Consider the following 25,379-nt stretch of genomic DNA (forward strand, 5'->3'; position numbering starts at 1 on the left):
CTGGGTTTTTAGGGTGTTTTTACACTTGAAGGAGCTGTCATGCTCTTATTTATAATGCAGTCTGATACACAAAGCTTTTGTCAACGTTATTTGCTTCATCATTCTGTGGAGCCTCTTTAGTTTTTCTTTTTTTTAAACCTCTGCAGAGTTTGCTGTTTGCAGTAATACTGAAATATCCACGTGAAGAGCTGCCTCCCTGTGCCTGGAATCCCACAGGGCTGGGGAAGAGGATGGCAAAGGGAAAAGCTCCTTCCTTGTGCCATTATTCAGCACCTGGGAAATAATCAACATGCAATTATTTGCCCCTGTGCAAACAGATTGCACACACCTCAGCCAAGGGGATGAAGGGGAAGGAGTTTCCTTCCTCCATTCCCAGGGCTGCAGGGAATTGGAAGCCTCTCTTTCCTCTCTGTTTCCCCAAAGCAGCCAGTGCAGTGATGGCTCCAAGTTTACAATTCCATCCCTGGCTTGCTCATATTTAGCAGAGAAACTGCTTTTAATGAGTATCAAGATTTTTCCTTGGTAGGTTCTGGGAGGAACAGGAGCTCACGCCCTGAGGTGACTCTTAGAGCTAGAACGCTCCTGGCTCACTGACAGGGGAGCGATAGTAACTCAGAAAAATATTTTGAAAGGTGGTTTTGAAGCCCAAACATGCAAGATAAGGAGTGGAGAATGAGATAGCAGAGCTAAAACAAAGGCATCTATCCTGTTTGTACTGCTAATTAACAAGCACCAATTTCACCCTAATTAACTCTGAGTTGGAGAAGGATTGAAGGCCAGGGGAATGCCTGGAGCAGGGAAACCTCCCTTACCTGAGCCCTGCCCAAGGGCAAGAGATCCTTTACTCACACCAGATCCTTGGTAAGTGACTGAGCAGCTGAATTTGTACTAATGAATAAGTCATTAATAAGGTGAACTCTGAGCCTTGGTAAGCAACTGTTAAAACTTTATTAAATTCTTTGAACTCTGTCAAATTGTTCATCTCACTCAATAAAACATTGCTGCTTCTCTCTTTAGAGTGAGGTACATTCCACTCAGCCACAGCATTTTTCTTTCACAGCAAAGAATAAAATAAATCTCATAATGGAAGTAGAAGTTTATTTCTACAAGATCTACTTTACAAACTATACAACCAGGCATCATCTGTGCTCTTGCCTGCACACAATTCAGAGCATCTCCATTTACCAGAAAAAAAAAAAAACCAACCTTGAAAAATACAAATTTTTTAGATTTAGAAATTCAAGTTTTTCAGCTTCTAACCTTCAAGCCCATGAAACAACACAAAGACCTAAGTGGAAGTGGTGTGTCTTTCCTTCCCCCATCCCATTTCAGCTTTTGGCTGGAAAACTTTTACCCTCAAAGCAGTGGCTGACTGCAGGGGAGGTTGTGCCTGTCTCACAAAAATCCCAGTGCTTTCTACCTGCAGAGAGACTAAAGCCAGACACTTAAATATGGGAAGTTTTCCTTTAAAATCCCTTGCTTAAGTCACCTTCCAGATCTTCCAAAAAGGCCTTGATTTCAAGCTTTGTAAGTTCTAGATTTTTAATAGTGATTACTAGAATTAAATAGGGAAATTGTCACTTACCAAAATGATCCTAAAAAAGCAGGGACTGAGTCTTCTTGCTTTACTATCTAGTACAGCATATGAGAAATATAAACAAGCCTTACAAAGAATTTACATTGTAAGGTATTTTTGGGACTTTTTACTTTAATTTAGTAAATTTACAAATAATCATTTCAGGCAGAGTTAAAAGTATCATACAAAACATGAGTACAACCTCCATCTTATTGCTTAATTTTCTTATTCAAATGTAGAAATTCTCCTTGGAAAAATTAAAATATATATATAATATGTGTATATATATATACACTGTTTTGTCTCTGTATTCCAAATATTAATTGCAAGCTTTTATATTACTTGATTTGGTTAGCATTAAATTATGAATAGTGATGGACAAAAGTATTTTTTCCTCTAGAAGAGTTGAGAAAAGCGTAAGTCTGCATCAAAAATAAAATCAGTTGCTTTTAAGAATAAGGTATCTGTTTAAAAAAAACTTTAAAGTTGTGCTGTTTTCATCTACACAGATGTCTGAAGACTTGATTATTACAGAGTTTTAAAAGCAAACTGAAAACCTTTTTCCAATCCCATGAATTAAAAAAAAATAAAGTTATCAAGACCAAGTTCATTCATAAAAGGAAAACAGCAGCTGTCAACTCCACAGAAAAAAAGTATTGCGAGACATTGAGAAAGCAACTTGAATACTTACATGAAACCTTCTAAAACCAAGGCTGAATTAAATAAAATGTGGCACAAAAGCTCTGTTTAACTCCATCTTCAAGATGAAACAAGACAAACAGAGGTGCCCATCCTGACTTTTGCCATTGTCAAGAGCCTGGGTACTTGCAGGTGGTGAGCTGCACCCACCTTTCAACCAGAGCTGTTTGCAGTTAAATATGCAAATTAGGCATTGCTTTTAGGATAATCAGTCAATCACTCTCTTCACTGGGGTCAAAAATGTCACTGAGTCTGAAAGCCTTCTGCTGCTGACTGGCTGCTAAATTGTCAAAACTACAGCGATTCCTCTCTTCCCTTAACTTTTCTTCAAGTTCTGGGAGCTTCTTTTCATACAGATAGTCAATAATTTCTATGAGAAAAAAAAAAAAAAGCAAATTTAATTTGATCTGTAGAGGAACAGCATCTCACAGGAATTCTGTTGTCAGTGTTAAATGCACAAAATCTGTGTATTATTCTGATCACAGGGGCTGCAGGGAGATTAGGCATAGCACAAACGTGCAAAGAGAAATTAAAATGCACGGTCTTAAAACTTTTCAACCCAGGCTATTAAAAAGAACAGGTTCATAAACACTTGCACGAAGAGAACATTGAAAGTTAGAAAAAAAGCATTTAGTAAAATAAGTATAAACCCTAAGATTTTAGCCAATTTGGAAAAATTGAACGAGAATATGTAATCCTCTGAGATTCAAACCACAGCCTTTAGGAGCACATAAATACATAGGAGCACATAAATACAGCTGATATACTGACCAGAAAAAGTCTTTCTTTTCCATAAAGGGACAAAAGACACTTTTAGCCTATAAAACTTTAACTGAGCATATCTTCTAGGAACATCTCTGCAACGAGAAGAGTTCAAAGAATTAGTGGTGCAAGGAATTATCATAAAGCTTAATTCTTACTGAGTTATCCATTCCTGAGAGTGATACCACTCAAACCCTAGCTTAGATTTAGTTGGAAATGATGGAATTCAAATAATTATTAACCCATAGTATCAAATCATACTTTTTCCCATTAAGTGATTAACATCTGGAAGCACAGATACAAAACACTCCAGTATCTAGAAGATGAAGGGTTTCAGATCTTGGCTTCCTGCTCAGTGCTATGCAACTGTAATGTTTCCAAACTGAACATTTCCTACAGTTGTAAAAGATACCAGAACTTGGATTCCTCTGCTTTCACTACCCTTTGTATCCATCAAAAGAGGGAAGGGAGATTTACCCAATAGCATAACTGAGTTCATCCCAGTTTACTTCACTGGCATCCTCTGCTTTTGTTTCATACAACCTGTGGATGTGAGACAGAAGCAGTTAGCAGGCAGAACTCAAGACATCATTCACTGATCCCAGCTCCCCCAGTCAGAAATTACAAGACATTTTGTCCAGAGCAAGAATGATTACAAAACATATATCAAGCTGCAAGCAGGTTATTCTCATCCTGCCAACTTTTATAAACACAGCTCAAACAGTGGGAGATAAAAAACATCCCAGTGCTCAGAACTGTACCTTTTAATAAGAGTGATCTTGCTCTGTAATCCATTGGTCCCTTTGTGCAACTGGTGCCCTTGGGTCAACATCCTTGTTAAAATTGAATTCCTTTGAAAACACACAAAACCAGGTTTTTATCATTTTGAGAAATTCCAAGCATCAAGGTGCTGCTGCTGTCACAGAGAGGCAGTATTCTGCCAAAGGACAGGGGGATTGAAGGGATACAGTCACCAATGGAAAGAATGGTTTTATTTTACTATGACTATTAAGGCAACAAAAAAGTAAAATCAAACATTCAATAAAGCTATATACTTATTTTTAGCAGCAAGCAAAAATAAGCAAGAGTGCACTAATCATTCATATATGAGAGAAAGGATAGTGATTGACAAAGATACATCACAAATTGCCTCAATGTTTTATCATCATCCAGATCCTGTCACAGGCAGGACCTGGAGAACCCTTCCCAGCAACTGGGAAATCCTCCACAGTGTGTCCACCCCTAGGTGAGGTCTCCAAATTCACCCCAAAACTGGGTCCAGCTTTTATAGGCCCCATATCAGCAAGTCCAAGTGACTTAATTATATTTTTAGCAAAGAAACACCTGGATCTGATGGCACACTTCCCAACCAACAGGGGCCAAGGCTTGGCCAGGGCCCAGGCCTTGGCTGGGAGGGTTTCCCTTAAAATACCCTACAAAGAAACTGCTATTCATGTCAGTTGGGAAAGTTTCTTAAAATAATACATTTCCTGCAGATAACTACACAAGGTTATGTGAAAGTTTCTGAAGCAGCTGGTTTGGTGTTAAACAGCTGGCGTAAGAGTCTCAATCATCTATTTTCAGCCAAATAATACTGCTGCTGTTAGTCATAATGGCCAGGGTTCAGAATGTAAGTCAACTGTGCTGCTCAGGCTTCAGCACACCAGGCAGAAATCAGGCTTTGCTATCACAGCAAACAGAAAAGTTGCTGCAGCTAGCAAAGAGTTGTCTCAGACACTTCTGGAATGCCTCTTCTGCACTCCACAATCTCTTACCTGTCCTACCAAAGGATCATCATGGTACAAAACCCAGGTTTTGCAGAATAAATACATTCCAGAACACATTTTACTGTCTTAGTTTAGTCCAAGCCCTCACCATTTCTGTTTGCACTGTCTCCAATATCGACTCCCCACTTTGGTTTCAATCTCAGTCCACGGCAGTGGCTGGTGCAGCTGCTCACGGTCAATCCAGAGATCCCCGTTTGACTCTTCCAGGGAGGAAAGAGAACTTGGATTTTCTGTTCTCAGTTTTCTCCTCATCACATCCTTCACTGCTTTTATTAACTTCTGGGTTTCTTCCTTTGTCCAAGGACCATAGTTGACAGCTAAAATTGAAAACCCACCAGGTTAATGCATAATTTATCATAAATGATTAGGGAAAAAAAGGCTAAAGAGCAAATGTTTCACTTTGCATGATTTTCATTTATAGGACCAACTTCTTAACACATGTCCTAGAAACTCTTCTGTGTACCAAGCTTTAAAGTTCAGCCTAAACACTAAAGAACAGTCTGATCCCCAGTTGTTATCTTTTTAAACCTGGCTGCCAAATTCCTTCTGCCCTCCCCATGAAATCATCTTTTTTAGATGTCAGTTCTGTTAATAAAGAGTTATATTTGTTTCACGTTTTCTCCATTTTCTTTCAGAGATCTTTCTTATCCTTTCCACTTGAAAATGCAATCAGTGGTGTGAAGAAGAGGACCATCACTGGAAATCAATTAATTAATTAAGAACCCCACACTTGAAGGACTTTTTCCTTATGTTTAGGGTACCTACATTGTACAGTTCAAATAAAGTTCCACAAAATGAATTGTTTTTCTAAAAATTACATACCTGACTTGATTTCAGAGTATTTCATAGCAACTGAGAGGTTGGAACGGGACATCAATTCAGAAATCTTCTTCCAATCATTGCCATGCAGAGCTTGATACTTCTTTAATTGTTCTTTTTCTTCTATAGTATACCTGGTTGAAGAAATGGGCACAGCTTCAGCTGTGAATTCAAACCATTTCAATCTCTTAAAGAGCTGTAACATCTGCAGGTGATCAATGGTAATCATCATTATCACTTCAAGTCAGTTTTAGAACAGAGGAATCAATAAGGCAAAATATCAATTAAGTCACAGTAACTGGCACAAATGGGAGAAATTATCTTCACTTGAATCCACTTTTAATTTACAAATAATCAACACAGACTGATACTAGCATTCAGAAACATTTTTAAAGTATCCCCTTACCTTCCTTTATAATTATTTGGGTCAAACATCTTCCTTGCTCGATAATATATCAGCCTCCAGGGCCTGGGTATGCCTTCAGCTGGAAGGTAAAGGATCATTTTTAACAAACATTTCTAACAGTGGTGAGGCCAAAATGAAACAAACCCCAAAACCCAACACCAAGCATTTTCATGACCGTGCTGTCAGCAACAGATTCTTTCCACTCACCAGCTACAAACTGCATGGACTAGCTGTGCATTTGATCCAGGTGTGATTAAAATTTAACTGGCATGCTGAACACTCCAATTAAAACAGAGACATGAGACAGCCACAGGCAGGAGCTGAGGGGACCCTGGGTGCTTTACAAACTGTTCCAACTGGGAAATGCAGACACTGGGGGCATCAGCAAAAACCAAGTGAAGATCTCTGCTGCAGGGAAGATCTAGAGAGACCAAGCCCTGGGAACACACAACCTCCTTGGCCAGCAGTGCCCAGCAGAGGGGACTGCAAGGCACAGAACACTGATGAGATTTTCTGCCAAATCTTCCCAGGAACAAGCTCCCAGACTGGGATGAAAGTCAGTATCAGGGAAATGTGCTGATGCAGAAGGAAGGAATGTGTGTCTGAAATAACCACAGAGGAACAAATCTGTGATTTGATCCCAGTATCCTGATCCATGACAAGTTATTTACTCAGCCTTGCCTGAGGTGATGTCACCAAACACAGAGTAAAGCTCCTGGTGCACTGAGGAGATCCCCAGGTCTTGGAAAACTGGGATGGCTCAGTTTCTTCCACCCCCCCTCAGTCCTATTTATTGGACACAATGTCAGACAGGACTTAATCACTCACAGCTGCCATTAGTAACCTTAATTATAGTTTAGCAAATAATGCACTTAAAGCCATAAAGCCCAAATGCAAGTCTGGAAGTCTTTACTGGTCTTGACCATATTTTATCTCTAAACTCTTCCTATTTGAGACCAGATAGTGAGCACAGTGGACTGTGCAGATTATCAACTACACCATGTCAGCAGCCTCTTTTTTTACCAAATTGAGCAACATCAGTGCTTTTCAATAAAAATTATTTTACAGAATATGCCATAATATCACCAGGCTGTAGAATGCAACATTCAGCTGTCTGAGGATGAACTGAAATACTCACAGATTTTTTCACAAAAATTATGTTCTATTTTCAGGTGATGGATGGTGTCTTTATCTTCTGGATACCTTGAGGTAAACAAAAGTTTTTCAGCACTGTCTATTCCAGTAAGTGCTAAGAACTCTTCAATGTTTTTCTGGATTTGTTTATTTTCCTTCTGGGTAAATCTGCCAAACTTGACAGCCATACCTAAAATATAGAAAGGTTAAAAAAAACCCAAATGAAACCTTAAGTACCATCTCTTGCACAGCTCAGGTATGAACAAATTGAGAGGGGGAAAGAGAAAACTGAAAGAGAAAAAACCAGCTGGGAATCAGCAATTAACACACAAGTTTGAACTGAAATTTGCCAATGTGGAAGCAGATGTGCAAAACAGAGAAAAGAAAATACATCAATGGGAAGAAGTGAACCAGACTGCGGGTGAAACAGACACGACACAAACTTTTTTCTCTGTCCAAACATTAGCACAGCTGCACAGTCGTTCCTCACTGCAACAGGATTTCAGAGAGCTCACCCAGTTTTTTAAACTCCTTAAACCTCATTAGGTCTCTTCCAGCCATTTTCCTGATTGAACTGTCTGATATATTCTTCACATGAGGAATAAACTCTTCCAGTTCTTGTCTTGCAGTATCCAAATCTACAACTGAAGTCATGAAAGGGTCCAGGCTTTCTTCACCATCCACGCTGACCTCATCAGAGGCTGCCAACTCAAAAAAGGAATTGTTCTGCTGCTTCTGCTTCTTTTTATGAGATGCCAAGGCTTTTGGTGTCCTGATATATATATTAAAAAAAAGGGCATAAAATAAAATACACCATAGAACTCCAAACCAGAGATGTTGTTAACATCTCTACCATTTAAAGAATGAACATATTTGTTAATTACAGAACAAAAAAATACTTCACACATCCACTGCTTTGCATTTCTAACCTTTTAACATAATTTAGTAATTGTAATTTATTTCCAAATTTCTACACTTGTAATAATCAAGGAGCTTTCTGAAGTTCTGAAAATCCACAGAACTCTCACACATAGGCATAATGAAGAAATAATGCTTCTTGCTAGCACTTGCACACAGATTTTTTACATCTGTCTCTTACTAGTGCTCCTGTTTTGTTTTCTAGACACTGCAAAGGCATCAAGAACTACATACAGGAGCATTTATTTGCATAGAACATTCAATTGTTCAGCTGACCTTACTAGCTACTTGGTTAAAATGCACATGTTCCCCATAAATATCAACTTTAACAAATGAAATCCTTCTCTCTTCCCCTCCCCCCTTTTTTTTAACTGTGAATTGTTTGCAGGTAAGTTATTTCTGTACCTACAGTTTTTAAAGAGGAGAAAAGAGCATGAAGTATTCTTAAAAAATTGTTATTGGATCTCCACAAGAAAACTGAGGTTTAGAAATAGACCTTCAACATCACAAATGCTGTGTAAGTTCAAAGTTTTTCTTTAAAACGCACAAAACAGAATGAAGACAAACCTAGAACCCAAATAATATCAAAGGAATCTATTTGGGGGAGTGGAAGAAGGAAAAAAACCCCACAACAAAACCTGAACTTACATCATCTCAGACTCTGAACAGCTTTCTCCTATGACAGAAGTGCTGCTGTTTTTTGCTTTTTTAACATGTGCTGGAATCTTTTTAGCTCGCTCAGATGCTTTATTGGGTGTGGAAAAATCAGCAGGGAGCTCCACGGAGACCTCAGTGATGGCAGAAGCAGCATCAGAGCCTCCATCCTCACCTGCAGGTGCAGGCCACCCCCTGTGCCCCCTGTCCTGCTCTGAGGGTGATGGCAGTGCCTCAGCTGCTTCATCTGGGTCCTCCTGGCCACTGCCCTCTCTCCTCTTCTTCCTCTTCTTTTTGGATTTCTCTTTGTGGCCCGTGCTGTGTTCCTCAGAGGGAGGCAGCTCACGCACCTCATGCTCTTCAGGCTGCTTCTCTTTCCTCTTCTTGTGTTTTTTGAAATAAACATCATCAGCAGCACCCTCCTGGCAGTCCTGGTTCACATCGCTGAGCTCACTGGTGCTGTCCTCACCCTTCCTCTTCCTCTTCTTCCTCGGGGAAGCAGCTCCAGCCCCACTGCTGAGCTCACGTTGCATCTTCACAAAATAATTATCCAGCAGAGCCTGCTGCTTCGCACCCTTTTTTTTCTTCTTTGTCCTGCCCTCCCCACCCTGTCCTGCTGCCTCTTCAAAGAGCACTGGGGAAATGCAGCCGAGCTCTTCACCTTCCACAGTTTCAGCATCTTCGTGTTTGTTGTTGGACTCATTCAGTTTCCTCTTCTTCTTTTTCTTCTTCTTGGCAAAATCCTGGGCTTGAAAATCACCTGCATGTGCTTTGCCTTTCATTTTTTTTCTCTAAAGTAAAAGAGAGGAGTTTTACTGAAGTGTTATCATTTTTACACCGTTTTTATTTAAAACGAAACACCCCCCCCAAAAAAAAAAAAAAAAAAAAAAACACAACAAAAAGCACAAAACCCACCCAAAATCTTAACTGTTAAAAACTCAGCTTTATCTTGGACTCTTACTTTTTAATCCAATTCCTACTTCCAATCAATTACTTTGGTTCTGTAAAGTGCCTAGGAAAACCTGGTGCCTTCTTTGTCAAACAGATGTGCATCACAGTGCTTCAAAGTGCTTTCCTACAACAAAAAAACACTTCACTAAATTCAGTAACTACTAGCTCTGAAGTTGAATAACTAAGGAACGTCTGACTTGTATGTTCAACTCAGCTTTCAGCACTGAAACAGCAGCAAGCGAAAAACGACGAAGAAATAAGAGGCTCAACAGCACTAAACCCGAAATTCTCTAATCGGAAATTTCTGAGGGGCCGAGCTCAGCCTTGCAGGCAGAATTCAGGCACACAGAGCAGGCAGGAAGCTTTTTTAAGCACATTTTCCACATCCGGCACATACAAAACACTCACCTCCGTGTCACATTCGAAACACCCGCCCTTGAATTTCGCATCCCGGGCATGCCCTCCCCGCCAGCGAGGGGAAGGAGCGGCCGCCGAGAGCTCAAACCACAGCGCGGTTTGTGGGCCCAGACACCGATCAACGAACCCGAGCGCGGGCCCGGCCCCGCCGCTCCTCTCCGGGCTACCGGCGGAGACCCGCAGCGCTCCCGGCGGCCCCGGGCTGTGAGGAACCCAGCGCCGCTCCCGGCCCCAGCCCCGCCGGGCCTCCCGTTACCTGCACGCGGTGTCCGCCCCGCCCCGGCCCATCCGCTTCCCCGGCGGAAGCGGCCGCGGCCGGGCCCATCAGAGCGCCGCACCGCCGGTTGCCTGGAGACGGAGGCCGCCGCGAGCTCGGCGGGAGAACCCGGCACCGGGGCCGTGCAGAGACTCCGGCACCCGTATCGGCACCGGGGCCGTGCAGAGACTCCGGACCCGTATCGGCACCGGGGCCGTGCAGAGACACCGGCATCCGCATCGGTACCGGGGCCGTGCAGAGACACCGGCACCCGTATAGACACCGGGGCCGTGCAGAGACTCCGGCACCCGCATCGGCACCGGGGCCGTGCAGAGACACCGGCACCTGTATAGACACCGGGGCCGTGCAGAGACACCGGCACCCTCATCGGTACCGGGGCCGTGCAGAGATCCCGGCACCCGCACCGGCACCGGGGCGCGCAGAGACATCGGCACCCGCATCGGTACCGGGGCCGTGCAGAGACACCGGCACCGGGGCCGTGCAGAGACTCCGGTACCCGGATCGGTACCGGGGCCGTGCAGAGATCCCGGCACCCGCATCGGTACCGGGGCCGTGCAGAGACACCGGCACCTGTATAGACACCGGGGCCGTGCAGAGACACCGGCACCCGCACCGGCACCGGGGCGCGCAGAGACATCGGCACCTGTATAGACACCGGGGCCGTGCAGAGACACCGGCATCCGCATCGGTACCGGGGCCGTGCAGCGACACCGGACCCGCATCGGTACCGGGGCCGTGCAGAGACTCCGGCACCCGTATAGACACCGGGGCCGTGCAGAGACACCGGCACCCGCATCGGTACCGGGGCCGTGCAGAGATCCCGGCACCCACATCGGTACCGGGGCCGTGCAGAGATCCCGGCACCCGCACCGGCACCGGGGCGCGCAGAGACATCGGCACCCGTATCGGCACCGGGGCCGTGCAGAGACACCGGCACCGGCACCGCCGAGACAGCCCCGGCACCGGCACCGGCGCCGTGCAGAGACGCGGTGTCCGGATCGGTACCGGCACCGCCGAGACAGCCCCGGCACCGGCACCGGAACAACCGACACCTCCCCGGCACCCGGACTGGGACCGCCCAGAGCCCCGCGGGCCGGGACCGGCCCCCGCGCCATGGCGGGCGGCAGAGCGGGGTCCCGGCGGCGGCCGATGACCTTGGCCGAGGCGGGCCCGGGCACGGAGAACGAGCGGCTGGGCTTGGTCCGGCTCAGCATGCTGCGCAACCCGCTCATCATCAAGGTGAGCCCCGCGACCCCCGTTCCCTCCGCCCCCGAGCCCTGCCCGGACACGGCCACCCCCATCCCATCGCCGCGGCCACCTCCCTCCCATCCACAGCCCACGGGACCCCGGGGATGGTGGGGGGGTCACGGTCGCCCCGCGGGCAGCTCCACAGCAGAAAGGTTTTCCCTTAAAGCAGTTAAAATCAGTTTTTTCCCACCGCCCACACTGATTTATGTGACAAGGAAATTGTTTCTCCGCTGCTCCTCCACAAGCCATGGCCGTGTTTTAACGACCGGTCCCCAGCCGGTGATGGGCACAGAGCAGGATGGGCTCTCCCTGCCAGGGTTGTCCCAAGTCGTAAGTCCCAAGGTTCGGGAAGCACTCGAAGACAGGGACCGAGATGTCACTGTGGCTGCTCTGCAGCCCCAGGCACAGCAGAGAGGGTCACACAAACTGGGAATTGCCACCACCGCTGGAAGGGGCCGTCCAGGGATGTCTGGAGTCCAAGGAACACCTGGACGTGGCACCCAGAGCACGCTCTGCTGATCGGTCACAGGCTGGACTCGATGATTTTGGAGCTCGTTCCCACCTTAAGTGATTCTGTAGTTCTGAAATTAGCATTTTTAGACCTGCTGTGGGGGTTCTGGTCCCTTCCCAAACTCTGGGCACATCTCCGTTCGTTATTCCCTGCCCTGCTGAGCAAAGTTTCAAACATCTCGCTTCGGTGGCTTCCTCCTCCTCGGCACGCACACCCTCAGCAGTGACGCTTCAGCCCCGAGCAGCAGCTGAAGTGCAGCTCCCGTCCCCTGGATGGCACTCGCAGAACGGCTTCGTGCCCGAACCGGCGCTCCCGGTCCGCGGCGAGCCCCGAGCCCGCCCCGCGCCGGGGCCGCGGCGGGTGCGGCTCCCGCAGCCGGCTCCGAGCGCTCGGAGCGGCCGCTCCTCGCCTGCTCCTGCTCCCAAGCCTTGCTTCCCCGCTTTAACCGCGTCCTTCCAGCCGGAGTTCGGCTCTCCGGTTCCCTCCGTAACCGCAGGCTTGGAGAGGCTGGGCGTAAAATTTGGGAATTTGGTGTGTCACTGGAAATGTGAGACTCAGAACTCAAAAGCAGCCTGGTCTGTTCTAATCCACAACTTTCTTTCTTTCTTTTCTCTGGATCCCCATAGTTAGATGGGAAGGATATCTCTTGCAGAGCATCCTGGCACTGGGAATTCTGTGCAATTTTTAATGGTGGGATGTTTTAGTAAATTAAGAGACAATCTGGATTTCTGCAATCTGGGTTTCTGCAATCTAGCCTGGTGAAACTAAACTTTGAGCAAGTTTAGAAGGAAAAGGTAGCGTTCCATTTCAGTATTCTGGACAATTTCTGTTTTCTCAAGGCTTCCTTGCAGGAGGGTATTTGCTGGTAGGGATGTGAGGAGGTTTGCATCCACCTGATGAGTATAGAGTAAGGGAGGTGTTAACAGGAACGCTTTCACTCTTGGAACCAGCAGTAATTGCACTTCAGGGTAGGTTCTGCTGCCGAGTTTGTGCAGCAAAGTGCTGCCCCCCTGCCAGCTGCCTTCCCACACTGCCCGGGGAGTGCTGAATTCACCAGGGTGTCCCTCTCTGCCGGGAGGTGACAGGGGTGGGGTGGCAGTTCGCTGGATAAACGCTGGAACTTGGCACTGCGCACACCAGTGGTGACACACTGACAGCATCAGCCCTCTGCCCTTCCTCCTCCTCCTCCTCCTGCTTCCAGCTGCAGCCTGGAATCTCCTCCTCCCCAGGACAGCCCTGGGGACCCAGCACTCTGGAGAGGATGGCCAGCAGGTCCCAGCCCTCGTGCTGGAACCAAAGGACACAAAGATGGTTTAGGAGAAAAGGACAGAAGGTTTGGAGACAAGTGCAGCTTGGAGGAGTGCTGCTGGCAGCCGAGGGAGGGCATGAGGAACACACAGCTCAAACAGCTGCCAGGGAGGGTCTCTGGGCAGCAAATCCACAAGAACCTGAGGCCAGTGGAGATGGATGGGACACTTAGTCCCCGATCCTCCTCCAAATAGCACTTGGACCCCAAAACACTGGTGCAAGTGTGACAAATTTCCTACTCTGCAGCAGTCAAAGGACATCCTTCTTTCTCTTTGACTTATTTTATGTATGTTCTAAATATGGCATCACATATTCAAACAAGATCCCTGCCCAGGCTGTTTCTGGCTGAGTCTCCTGCCTCAGCTCTGCCCAGCCCAGCCTCCCCACAGGATGTGTTCACACACTCTGGCTATCACAGGTTAAAACCATCATCTTCTCACATTAACATTTCTAGGGATGAATGCTCTCTTTCTCTGCTAGAATGTATATTGTGTTTTAATTAACCAAGGAGTTAATTTAGTTATCAATATATATTTGCTTGCAGCATAAAACTGAGGAAAGCATTTCATCTACTGATGCCAGTAAAAATCTGAGCAAAGCATTTTTGGTCTGTTTTCACCAGTAAAAGCCTTAGCCAAGCACTTTTCCAGTACAAACTTACTGAAAACTCCTGTGTTACAAAAATAAACCGTCTCTGGCAGGAAATAAGTGTTTACTACACTTAACCCCTGGCAAGCTCAACACAGACTTCAGAACTAGTGACTCACAGCAGTTTGATTACATTTAGATTAACATCTTCTGCATAATAGGTATAAGTAAGTTCAACATATCTCTGACAAAGTCATTATCACCAGCAAGGAATTGGATTTACCTTCCTAAATGCGTGAAGGTAAATGGGAAATCCAACCCCACGTGCCAAAGCATCCCCTTACCTGTCCAGGTGGAGCCAGGGGCAGAGAGCAGGAACTGCTCTCCAGGAAAAGCCCTGAGAAGCATCTGGCTCCTCTTCAGAGCCCCTACTGCTGCTCCCAACATGGAAAAGTTGTTCCCAGCCTGGCAGTTCTGAGGAGGAAGAGGAGGAGGATGGTGCTGGTGCTCTGCTGGCCAGGAAAGGCTGGCACCAGGTCCCAGTGCAGACTGCAGGAGAAGCAGATTTAACAAACAACCGCTGGAATGTGCAGTGTTTATTTTACAAGCTTGTTATTTACATGACAACTGATGCCAGGCTGTCTTTATTGGTCTGAATGCCAGGGCATTTAGGGTTCATTTTCCTAAGCTTTCCTCTACAGCCCTGAGGGCTGGCAGTATTTCTTTTTTTTTTTCCAAATGAGATTGAACAGGAGCTAAAGGATTCAGGCAATAAAATTTCAGCAGCTACAATCTCCAGAAAAATATATGATCAAAAAAAATCTCCCAAAACCACAGGAACTGGCACACTGATATCCTTGGCTTTGGAATTCCCAGCAAAGGAAGGATTAGCCAGGCCAGGAGAGTGAACTGCCCTTTTTGGTGGGTGAAGGGGATGAACAGAAGAGCTTTCTCTGGGCTCACCCAGGAGCTTGCTCTATGCTCCCTGTGGCACCAGCCAGGTGGCCAAGGGGCTCCATTCCCCACGTGGGCAGCAAGTAAAGGCAGAAATCACCCACCACGTTTTTCTTTTTCCTTTCGTGCCTATTGAAGCTCATCATGAAGTATTTCTGAGCTGACTGTCACAGAGCAAGGCACTGCTGACAATTGTTGCAAAATCATTTTGATTCCTGGAAAGATCTAATAGGATGGACACCACAAAAACAAGTGAAGCCATTTTGTCAAACTAAAATTTTGTCACATAGTGAAAAAGAAAAAGCTGTAATTAAGCAAGAGACAAAGCTGGACAAGTGCATGCTGTGAAAAAGAATATTACAACTTCGAGCTGTAAACTGCATCATCACAACCATCTCTTGGAATAGAAATTACTGACAGGGCAGGTTTTCCATCAGTCTGAAGCTTTTATTATTGACCTGGACTATGGCTGCAACAGGGCTTTTACATCTGAATGCTGTGCTTCATCTTTGAGCCTTTAACCCTCAGCTTCCTGGGTGATTTGGGTTTGGGTTTTTTTTTTAACATTATCTCCAAATTCACTCATGTTCTTTATCTCTTCTGGCACCAGCCTGACGAGGAGTCAAGGTGAACTCAGCACGGGTGAGGAATGGGACTGACAGGAGCAAAATCATTCCCTTTGCACAGAGCAGCCACAGCCCAGGGAGGGCTGTCAGGTCCCTGTGCTCCCCTCAAGGGATCTGGGGCTTCAGCCACAGGCAGGATCTCACAGCTGCTGGTACATGAACCAAGATCCCCCCAGTGGCAAACTGCTGGTCACAGCCCTGTGAGGCAGCTTCCAGAAGGTTTGGGTAACTTCCCTCAGGTGTTAGCTTTGATGATTTAAGTAATTCAGTTCCCTCCCCTAACCTAAACCTGCTCACAGCTATTTGGGATCAATACATTTATTGGGAACTTGGTCGGAGAGCAGATTGCAGTTCCTCTGTCTCTCCCTTGTAACACAGAGCACAGCAGCCACAAGTACCATGAGATGTGTTTGGAATAAGGTTGTTTTATTTGGTGTTAATTATTCTCTTTACCTCAAATCACTACATGTGCTGAGCATCCTGCCTTCTGTGCTTGCTGCTTGGGGACACTGAGGTTTAATTAGTGTTTATGCAGCACTTTGTGTGCTTATTGCTATTATTATTATATCACGAGTACTATTATATTTTTGCAATCTAAGACCAGTGTTGTGCTTTTAAAAATGTATTCTGAGATGTCTATGCAGTATCTCAATAATTCATTAGAGAAATAAACTAATGAAGGGCTGGTTAGTCAAATAATCATTAGGTTTGGTTCTGAGCTTTCCTTCCAATGCTCTGACTTCTAAGGGTTTTCTTCTCAGCATGAACTCATTTAAGATTTTAAATGAATTATTTGGTACACTAAAAATTAAACTCCTTATGAGCTTTAATGCCCTCCCATATTTTGCACAGGCACTGCTGAAATAAATAAGGTAATTCCAAGAGGCAGGTAAACATTCTGCATGAATGAAAGTAGTGGGTTTTTCCTGCTGGTTGTTTGAACTCGGGCTCTGAAGTGCCAGCTGTGACTCAGCAGGCAGAGGGACAGCCCCAGCAGCACCCGGCCTGGGGAGCTGCTCACTCCCAAGATCCACAGGCAGGATGTAAAATCAAGCAAAGGGGCATTTTGATCCTTTATGTGAACAAAACAATGCAAATTGGTGAGACTAATAAGCCCAGAAACATTACAAGGTGAATGCCTTTTATGTTTGTGAAAATCTTCTATGTTTATTTGTCTAATACAATGGAAATAAAGCTTCAAAGGCTCTTTGATTTAAAAGTGCATTATTGAAGTCAGCCTGCACAATAATAATGGTTAGACCAAATTGTTGCATTATGACCCTAATAGCAGTGCTGTCAGAGCAGAGAACATCTGTAAAGCCTCTTGCTCGAGTTGGTGGGGATGTAAAAAAAAAATTAAGCCAAGGGATGAGAGGATGTAGGCAGGATAGGGGAAATAACTAAAATGAAATGGGTCACAAATGGATCTATACGTTCACAGTGCACACAGAGCTACTGCAGGCTATAATTTTTTATGATGAACCTAAAACTCAGGCTTTATTCTCGGAAAGATTTAAGAAACTTTAGGGGAGAGCCACCACCTGTTTTTACTGCTGCCCCCAAACCACAGTAAGCCAAGAGATGATTTTCAGACTAATTCAAATTGAAGACACCACAGAGAAAGTCGGGGATATCCCAAATCCCACAGAACTGTCCTTAAACCCACCAACCCTGCTCCAGGGACACCGAGCCCAGCAGGCTGAGAGCAGCACCAGCCCTAAAACTTGTAACAGCACAGGAATATCTCTGTCTTCTTTCCTCTCCAACCTCAGCTTCTCACTCCAACACCAATAAAAATTCTCCTTCTCTGGAGGGGGCACCACAAAGTGCCCTGAGCATAGAGGAAAAGCTGGTGGGGGCTCAGTGAGGACAGTGCTGGGCAGGAGGGCGTTGGGCAGGCAACCAGTTGGCGGCTGCCCAAGGAAAAGGTGAAAAGCTCTTTATTTTTAAACCTTTCCCACTACCATTCCCCTCTTTTTGAGTGCTGCCTAGCAGAATGTAGAGCAATGAGAGCATGTGGTCAGCAGTCACAGAGACCAGCATTTTCAGTTCCTGATTTTTGGGAGTTTTTAGCTACACTTTCCCCAAGGGCAGATTGCTTTCCATGCAAATTCTTAGAGATGATCTTATGCCTAATTATTGGATTTCAGAAGCTTTTGTCATCTTGCAGGGATTGTTTTGTTCTTGCTTGGCTGCTCACATTGTACAGATTAGACAGAACCTGCATTTCTGAGAATATTTTCTTTTTTAACCATTTGTACTTTATAAAATAAATTACACTGGCTTTCCCACTCACATTTATTTGAAGTAGCAAAGATAAATGCGAGTGGGATCTACTACTAGATTTCCAGCAACAGCCTTTAAGAAAACTTCCAATATCAAGGGAAATATCTCTAGTTTGATTTGTTTAAGCAAACCAACACGAGGTTTGTGCCTAAAAATCTTACAAGTGTAACCTGATTAAAAATAATAGCGTAACTCCCAGGCTGGGGGGATGAAAACCCTCAAAGCAAACACAGTGAACCTTGCATTGCTCCATAAAGAGCAAACCAGCCTGAAAAATAACGCTGGTTTTAATCAGGAGCTTTGGGTTGCTCACCCAGGTAGAAGAGCCCCTTTGTTTGCAGCTTTTCAACTTCCTGACTTACAGTTGCTGTCTCCATCACCCTCCTGGCTGCCCAACCCTTCTGGTGGCTCCCAGGGGATCCCAGTGGGCTGGTCAGGACTGTAACTCCATTAATTACCACGTATTACAGTGCGCTAAAGCCTTAAGACAACCAGAAATGCAACTTTCCCTGCACGGGAGCAGCTGCATCCATCATCCCCGCTCTGCTCCCGGTGCCAGCACCACTGTCCCACCTCTGCCACGGAAATCAGGCAGCTAAAATTGTTCCCAGCTTAGCCCCAGCACTGAAAAGCACAGTCCCAGATCACACTGGCAGTTAGTTAGCATTTAGATAGGCTGGGACGGGGCTCTGTACAATAGGCATCAAAGCTGAACTCTTGGTGCAGCGAGAGGGATTAATTTCTTTAACCAACATGCCTGATCTGGCCTATCTCATTACCCTGCCTTGTCAGTGTCGATGTTGGATTTGATTGAAGATTATACCATTTAGGCCTTTCCCCTGCTTTCCACAGAAATCAGGCCTATTGAATTGCACATTCTTCCGTGGGCCCCTGTCAATACTCAGTGGCCTGAGCCTCTAATTCTGCTTCATTTAAACTTCATCAACTTTTCCAATCAAGTGGAAGGATCTGAAATAGGCTCCGTAAGCAGAAAGGGCCTTTTTCCTTTTGTCAGATAATTTATTCTGTTTTCTCTTTCTCTCCCCCTCGCTTCCCCACCTCTTTCTCTTTTTCTTCTTTTCGCTCCCTTTCCCTGATGCTGAAAATGAGATTACAGTATTTAAATGACTATGATAATCAATCGGGGGACCTTGAGCTGAGATTGAGGTTAATTTTTCTTAGCAGAACAAAGAAGCGTGATGCCATCGGGGATTTGAAGGTGCAATCTGTGTTTCATGCTTGTATTCCTGCCCCCCCCCCCACCCCCACCACCCCAAAACTGCAGTTTTAGGAGTCTTTTCTTATTACTAACTATGCAGTTGTTGTGATTTTTAAGAGGAGAGAATAAATGTAATTTTGGGGCTGATAAATAGCTAACAGCCTTCAATCAATGATTTTAATAGGAAAAAACAATTCACTTACATGGAGAGACTGCAGATCTAATGAAAGTGTTATCATTACCTTATTTATTTTTAAATATACTTGGAATAATTTTCTGCAGTGCTAGGAATAGTCCTCCTAGCCTGCACAGCAGAGTTGTGAACTTTTAACTGAATACCCCTTTTACTCAGCTGCTCTTCCTACCTACTTAGCAGCTTTCTTGGCTGCTTGGAAAAAAGTTGATGCTTTTGTCATGATTTTACTAATCAGAAATGGAATCGCTTATGTTCATCTCAGAAGCTGCCTTGAAATGGCTTGTTAAGTCTTTAGATGATGTATTTTTGGTTGTAACACGCCAGCATTCACTCACCTGGATCTTTCCCATTCCCTGCTCTGGAAGAGAGAAAGAGAAAAATATGCATTTCTTTGCTTCCATCCCAGCTGTCTTGTCAGTGCTGTTTTACATGCTGCCACCCAATGTTATCTTTTATTTGTGTCAGGAGAGAGGATTTGACAAGTTCAGTATACAATGTTCATTTGGCAAGGCAATTTTTTCATACCAATTTTGAGTAGAAACTGAAACCATCTTTCAACACAACGAGCAACATCATTTTTGGACAGACTTATTATGAGAAGAAGAATTGCAAAACTTTATTTCCCTGCACGATGCAGAAGAAAAACAAACCAGGAAATGAGACATTTAAACAAACAAACAAACAAACAAACAAACCCCAAACATTATGAATGTTTGAGGCCATCAGTTTGTTTTAGAAATAAAAAATAACCACCAGCTGCTGTCAGGTAGCTGTGGCCTCCTTTTTGTTAATCAGATGCTGCTGAATTTGGTTGCATCATAATGTAGCTTTGTTTCCAACCTTTTAAGCTCTCAGATAACTGGGGAAGGCAGACCAGACTGACTTTAGAAGTTTGTCAGCTTTTGCCAAGCAAAACAGCATTGGAAGTTTGGAAAGGGGCTCAGGGCTTGAGAGGGAGGGTCCAGGGGCATTTTCAAAGGGTTTTTGGGTGCTTTGCCTCTACCCAGAATCCCAAATGTAACTTCTGGCAGTACTAAATACTCTGAACAAGCCAATTAATGGAAAAATCTCTTTGTAAACGGTGCTGTCCCATGTGTCTCACAGCAGGTTCCTTGGGGATAAGGGTTTGTATCTGACAGCCCCCCACCACAAAGGGCTCCACGCCCAGGACTTGCTGCTGCCACTGCAAAGTGAGGGCCCAGGACACTTAAATGAATATTGCCTGAGGAACCCCATGCATTAAAAAGGGCTGTCAAAGCTTCACTGGGTGACAAATTCATTTTAGCCCCCAGGACCCTGCAGGGTTGGGAGGTGCTGTGTAGGATTGGGCTGGATGTTTCCCATGCCCTGCAAGTCCTCAGCCCCTGCTGGGAATTGATGCTCTTTGGTGCCCCTCTGGGAATTTTACCCCCAACAAAAGCAGCCCCAAAATGTTCAGCCCCACAGACGTGGAAGAAGCTGTGTGTGTTTCAGGCAGTGTTTTGCTCTAAGAGTTTTCTCTCTTTAAACAAATGTTGACTTAACCACGGGGAAATTAAAACTCCATTAGACATTGCCACACTGCAGAACAGACCCCATTACAGCGGTCGAGTTGCAATTAATTGGTTTCCTCAGATATTACTTAATTCTGGAAGGCACAGAGAGATGGGAAGGACAAGGCTGATCTAAACAATAATTTCCTAAAATAACATAATCTAAATAAACTAATGAAGTGATTACATAGTTATTAATCTAATATGAAGAAGAGTCAGAAGAAAATATTGGGTATATAACAATTTAGAAAGAACAGTAGAGTTAATACCATTCTGGTTAGACTCATCATGAGGCAATCAGCATTTGTATTTAGGGATGGATGCTGGCTTTGCAGCATAATTATATTTTGTGCTAAAAGTTGCCATTTCAAAGTGTCCCATCTTCTGCTTTTTTTTTGGTCTGTTGTTCATACTCCACTTTTCAACACCCAGATAGAAGGGACCACTGCAGGTTTGGGGGTTGTTTTCTTTTTAAAGTAAAGTTAATTTTGGATTAAGAAATGTAAAGCAAAATAACCATAAAAAAACATATTCCCTCGTGTGCAGCTAGAATAATCATCAATTTGCAAATATTCTGGCCCAGGGAGGGCTCTCCACAGGCAGTCCCTGTGCAGAGAGGCAGTGGGGAGCTGCATGCTGGGGGTGCAGCAGTGCCTTGGGTGCTGTGAGGGTCCCCAGGGCCAGGCAGGGTCCCCCCAGCCTGGGGCCAGTCAGGCAGCAGATCCAGCCATTCCCACAGAGCTCCTCTGTGCAGAGCTCACTCCCTTGCATCATCGGGGCAGAGAAAGTATTTGGCTGCAGGAGAATAAATAACTAGGCCTTATAAGTCATTAAAAATGTATTACAAGAAAAATACAGTGCAGCTATAAATAGAAAACAAAGCAACTCCTATATAAACTTTTACAATCGCTGCTCCTCTGACTGTTTTTCACTGTCTGGTTTTAAGTGAGTTTAGCATCTGTGATCTCTGGAGACTGAGATCCCCTGAAGCTGCAGCTCTCCTGGCAGTGCTCTGGCCTCTGCAGGGCTCCCCCAGCTTGGAGGATGAGCAGAGATGGGGGCTGAGGTTCTGGTCAGTCCCAAAATGGAGCTTCAGTGTTCACCCCCTTCTCTTTTTTAAAAGTGGAAATACTTTAATATATATTTGTGACAGTCTGACATGTAGCAGTTACTTCCATAAAAGATGCAACCTCTCCCTGCAAGCCTCCACAGACCTTAATATGAAGTAAACTTATAGAGCAAGGCATTAATCATTCAGTGATACATCATTACTGTCTCCCTTTTGCTTGTTACTTAAAATAGTTCACATAGGTAACATCAAGTACTCTGAATAGTTATTAAACCTTTGTGAAGGAATAAATATGGTTTTGGAAGAAGCCAGTATTATCTCCACACTGTGCTCAGTGTTCAGCTGAAGTCAGGGTGACTTTGTTTTCAGGGGAGATAAACTGCACTTTGTGCTTTCACACTTCAGTCTTAAAGAGTTTTTGTCATCTGGTCTGATTTTCTTTTTGTCATGTCAAGCAATAAAGTGGAAGATTTTGGTGGTTGATACACCTTAATGCAAAGATGTATTAACCTTACTCTGCTGGTACCCACAGCAAAAATGTACCTCAAACTTTCAGCTAAATTCAGCTGTGTGATGTTCTGACTTTCAAAAACCAAATCCTGACTGAGACCCCACCATAAATACTCCACCACAGGTACTCACAGCACTGAAACTCCCACGTGTAGCTAATAGAGTGTTTCAAGGGAAAGACTGAGCTGCCTTGGCTGGACAGTGATGAACAATTAGAGGCTTCAGGACCCAGGTGTACTGAAGAATCCACTGTTAAATATTCAGGTCAGGGAAAGTAGGCCACAGATCTAAATGGTGAATTCTAACAATCCTAATAGAATCCTAATAGCCCTAACAGAGGCCTGGAGGAGGACATTTTGTGCAGCTTACATCTTAAGAAATGTGATGTTTTCCTGTGTGAGAGATCTTTGGCTGCATCAAATTGCAATGTAGTGATTCCAACTTGTTTAAAAATAAACCCAGGCACTGCAGTGGGGTCACTCACAGCTTTGTGGGTGTGGGGGAGAGCAAATGAGCTCTTCTGGACATGCACCTTGGGCTGCACTCCCAGCTGTGGAAACTGCTGGCTGGAAGTGCTGGCTGTGGGTTTCTTAAAAGAACAAACCCATTTAGATTAATTTCTACAAAAACATGAAATTCAGCAAGTGATAATTGGAAAAAGCAATTTCCTTTCCATGAAATGTGGGCTCTCACTTTGTTTTCCTCCTAAATTCTCAAAATTCTCTTTTCAAAAATGCTCTCCCAGCCTCCTCCAGCTGGGGTCTCCTGCAAGGCTGTCAGCATCCCACAGTCCCTTTAATTTAGGAATTTAACAAGTAATTCTAAATTGGGATGCTGGAAAACCTGTGATCATATCTACCATGTCTATCCTATCAGATGTGGTTCTGTGCTTTCCCTGCCCTGAAAACAAAGGGGAAGAGAGTTGAACACATGGTATCCTCAACTAGAAAGGACTTTGCTGTAAGAGGATATTGAGTTGTTTTGTAAAGCCCAATATTACGCTTGAATTATGCCTGAATAAGGAGAAAGGACATTGTTAAAGAGCCCTAAACATTGTCCATAGTGGATCTTCTTTCTTCCAAGCCCTTCAGCAGTGTTGTTTTTGGCTGGTAATGATTTGGTATTGTATTTATAAGCCGTCAGGGTAATCCAGAGAGCAGCAGGAGGGGCAGTTGCCTTAAATAAAGCTTTACAATGCTGCTAATTAAAATGATCCTTCCTCTCCCTGTGATGACTAATGAGACTGAAAGAAGAACCAGGGAGGGTTAATGAAAATGTTGCTGTGAGATTCCCTGTTTTTAATTGGTCTTTGTAATGTTTTAATCTTCTTTATGGTGTGGGGGTGGAAATGGAGAAATTTTCTCTCAACCTTTTTTGCACCGTGTAGCACGTGGCATTTGAAATGTCCAGTTCTAGCTTTATATTAGGAGTCTGTAACCACAGCTCTGAGGCAGAGTGTAGCCTTGAGATGTAAGAAGCAATTTCAGACTTAACTGAGACCAGAAACAAGAAATGTGAAAGCTGGTTTTAAGCTCAAGCTTCCAAAGCTCCAAGGGAGCATTCGTACCCTGAGGACTGGGGCTAAGATCTATTGTGAAGGATTGGCACTGATGCTCAATGGTAGTTACAGCTTTAGGTCATGATGCTCTGTTAAATGCAATATTTATCCCATGAGCATGTCACAGTTCACCTCAGATGTCAAGAATTCAATTAATATTCTATTTAATAGAACACACCATGACCTAACCTTTTAATACTCTTAGTGCGTCTGAGCCCTCCTTATTAGTGTCACTTTGCAACTTTCCTTCTCAGCTGATGCATCTCACAACAACTGGGATGGGGAAATTGGGAGCAGGGGGAGAGGGGAAGAGATTTAAATTACTTTTGGACCTCACTGTGAGGATTCAGCAGCTTTATCCTCTGTAAAACCTGCCTCCCAGGAGTTTAGCACACCCCACTTTCCCTATTTCTAAGGGTTGACGTTCTGCAAGTTTCAACTTTATGTCGATTCAAACCCACAAAAGGCACTACCAAATTTTTCATGGTTTGAGCTGATCCAGTTTCAAACAGCATTGCCCCTGCCTCACATCACATTATCGAGCTGGGATCAGGGGAAACCATTCATGAGCAGGTGAGCAACACCTGCAGGATTCCATCTTTGGCTTCAAATTTTGTCTGTGCGCCGTGGGGGTGAGTTATAAATACTCTGGGATTGGGAGATCAGCACTGCAGAGATTTCCCTGCATTGCATTTGAAAACTGCCTCAGGAAGTGAGATCCCATGGATGCACCATGATCAGAACAGAAAATTGGAGGGCTCCTTCAATGAGCAAACGGGGCAGCCCAATTCCAACATTTGTGGTGGAAATCAGAGCTTCAGAACCAGGTTTTGCCATCCTTTGCTCACCTCTAATGAGCTACCAGCAGAAAGCCATAAAAAATTGTGTTTCAGATCATATGAATTAGAAAACAGGCTTAGTAATCTGGTGGGGTTTATAGCAAGCTTTTTTAAAAAATAGAATTAATTTTAAAAACTCCTAATTGGGATCTGCTTCAGGCTGATATTTTCCTGTGTGAGACCTGCGTGACACATTAGAAATGGAAAGAGCTTGAGAGCAAATAAGTGTTTTAAATTACTCTGTGTCATTGTAGCCTTTACATTTTTAGAAGAATTAAACAGCAAAGTGGTTTTGAAGGCAGCACTTGCCTGCCTTGAGGCAGGAGGGCAGGATGGGCTTAGCTCAGAGAAAACCTGGGAGGGGGCCACGCTATTACCACCCCTGTGATTTCAGCAAGATTTGTTGGGAAGATCAACCAATAAATACAGAGCCTGTACTGCAGCTCCTTAGAGTGGGAGGAAGAACAGACATTGTGCCAGATATTTTCATGCAACCATATTCATTATTTATGCAGAAGAAGAGATATTTCAGGAA

General features: G+C 44.6%; 2 protein-coding genes across 5 annotated transcripts in view; one reads left to right on the forward strand and one right to left on the reverse strand.

The window, feature by feature from the left end:
* Nucleotides 1-925: 925 nt before the first annotated feature.
* TTF1 (transcription termination factor 1) lies at nucleotides 926-10,440 on the reverse strand. Of its 4 annotated transcripts, none has more exons than XM_021543534.3 (12): nucleotides 10,380-10,430; nucleotides 9,717-9,830; nucleotides 8,750-9,546; nucleotides 7,699-7,955; nucleotides 7,188-7,373; nucleotides 6,050-6,128; nucleotides 5,647-5,777; nucleotides 4,913-5,141; nucleotides 3,799-3,888; nucleotides 3,515-3,580; nucleotides 3,047-3,132; nucleotides 926-2,645 (listed from the first exon to the last, which is right to left on the reverse strand). In XM_021543534.3, exons 3-12 carry the CDS (start codon nucleotides 9,535-9,537, stop codon nucleotides 2,488-2,490), a joined length of 2,070 nt encoding a protein of 689 aa, XP_021399209.2. In that variant the 5' UTR covers nucleotides 9,538-9,546; nucleotides 9,717-9,830; nucleotides 10,380-10,430; the 3' UTR covers nucleotides 926-2,487. The 4 variants fall into 4 exon arrangements, with proteins under 4 accessions (XP_021399209.2, XP_077644022.1, XP_021399210.2 ...); XM_077787896.1 differs by lacking the exon at nucleotides 10,380-10,430 and adding an exon at nucleotides 10,115-10,373; XM_021543535.2 differs by lacking the exon at nucleotides 9,717-9,830 and having other exon boundaries at nucleotides 10,380-10,440.
* Nucleotides 10,441-11,042: 602 nt separating this feature from the next.
* CFAP77 (cilia and flagella associated protein 77) overlaps nucleotides 11,043-25,379 on the forward strand; it is a 57,125-nt gene continuing 42,788 nt past the window's right edge. Inside the window, exon 1 of the mRNA XM_077787897.1 lies at nucleotides 11,043-11,639. Coding sequence (XP_077644023.1) covers nucleotides 11,514-11,639 — 126 coding nt within the window. The 5' untranslated portion in view covers nucleotides 11,043-11,513. The remainder of the gene's footprint in view (nucleotides 11,640-25,379) is intronic.

This window comes from Lonchura striata, chromosome 22 (genome assembly GCF_046129695.1).
Source record: "Lonchura striata isolate bLonStr1 chromosome 22, bLonStr1.mat, whole genome shotgun sequence".
NCBI lineage: Eukaryota > Metazoa > Chordata > Aves > Passeriformes > Estrildidae > Lonchura > Lonchura striata.

Bases quoted from the DNA above. Each gene is read 5' to 3' on its own strand.
- TTF1 (XM_021543535.2), bottom strand. From the start codon at position 9,537: ATGAAAGGCAAAGCACATGCAGGTGATTTTCAAGCCCAGGATTTTGCC. The intron at 7,374-7,698 runs GTGAGCTCTCTG...TCTATATTTTAG, and splicing joins TAAGGAGTTTAAAAAACTGG to GTATGGCTGTCAAGTTTGGC. The intron at 5,778-6,049 runs GTAAGGGGATAC...TTCTTCAACCAG, and splicing joins CCAAATAATTATAAAGGAAG to GTATACTATAGAAGAAAAAG.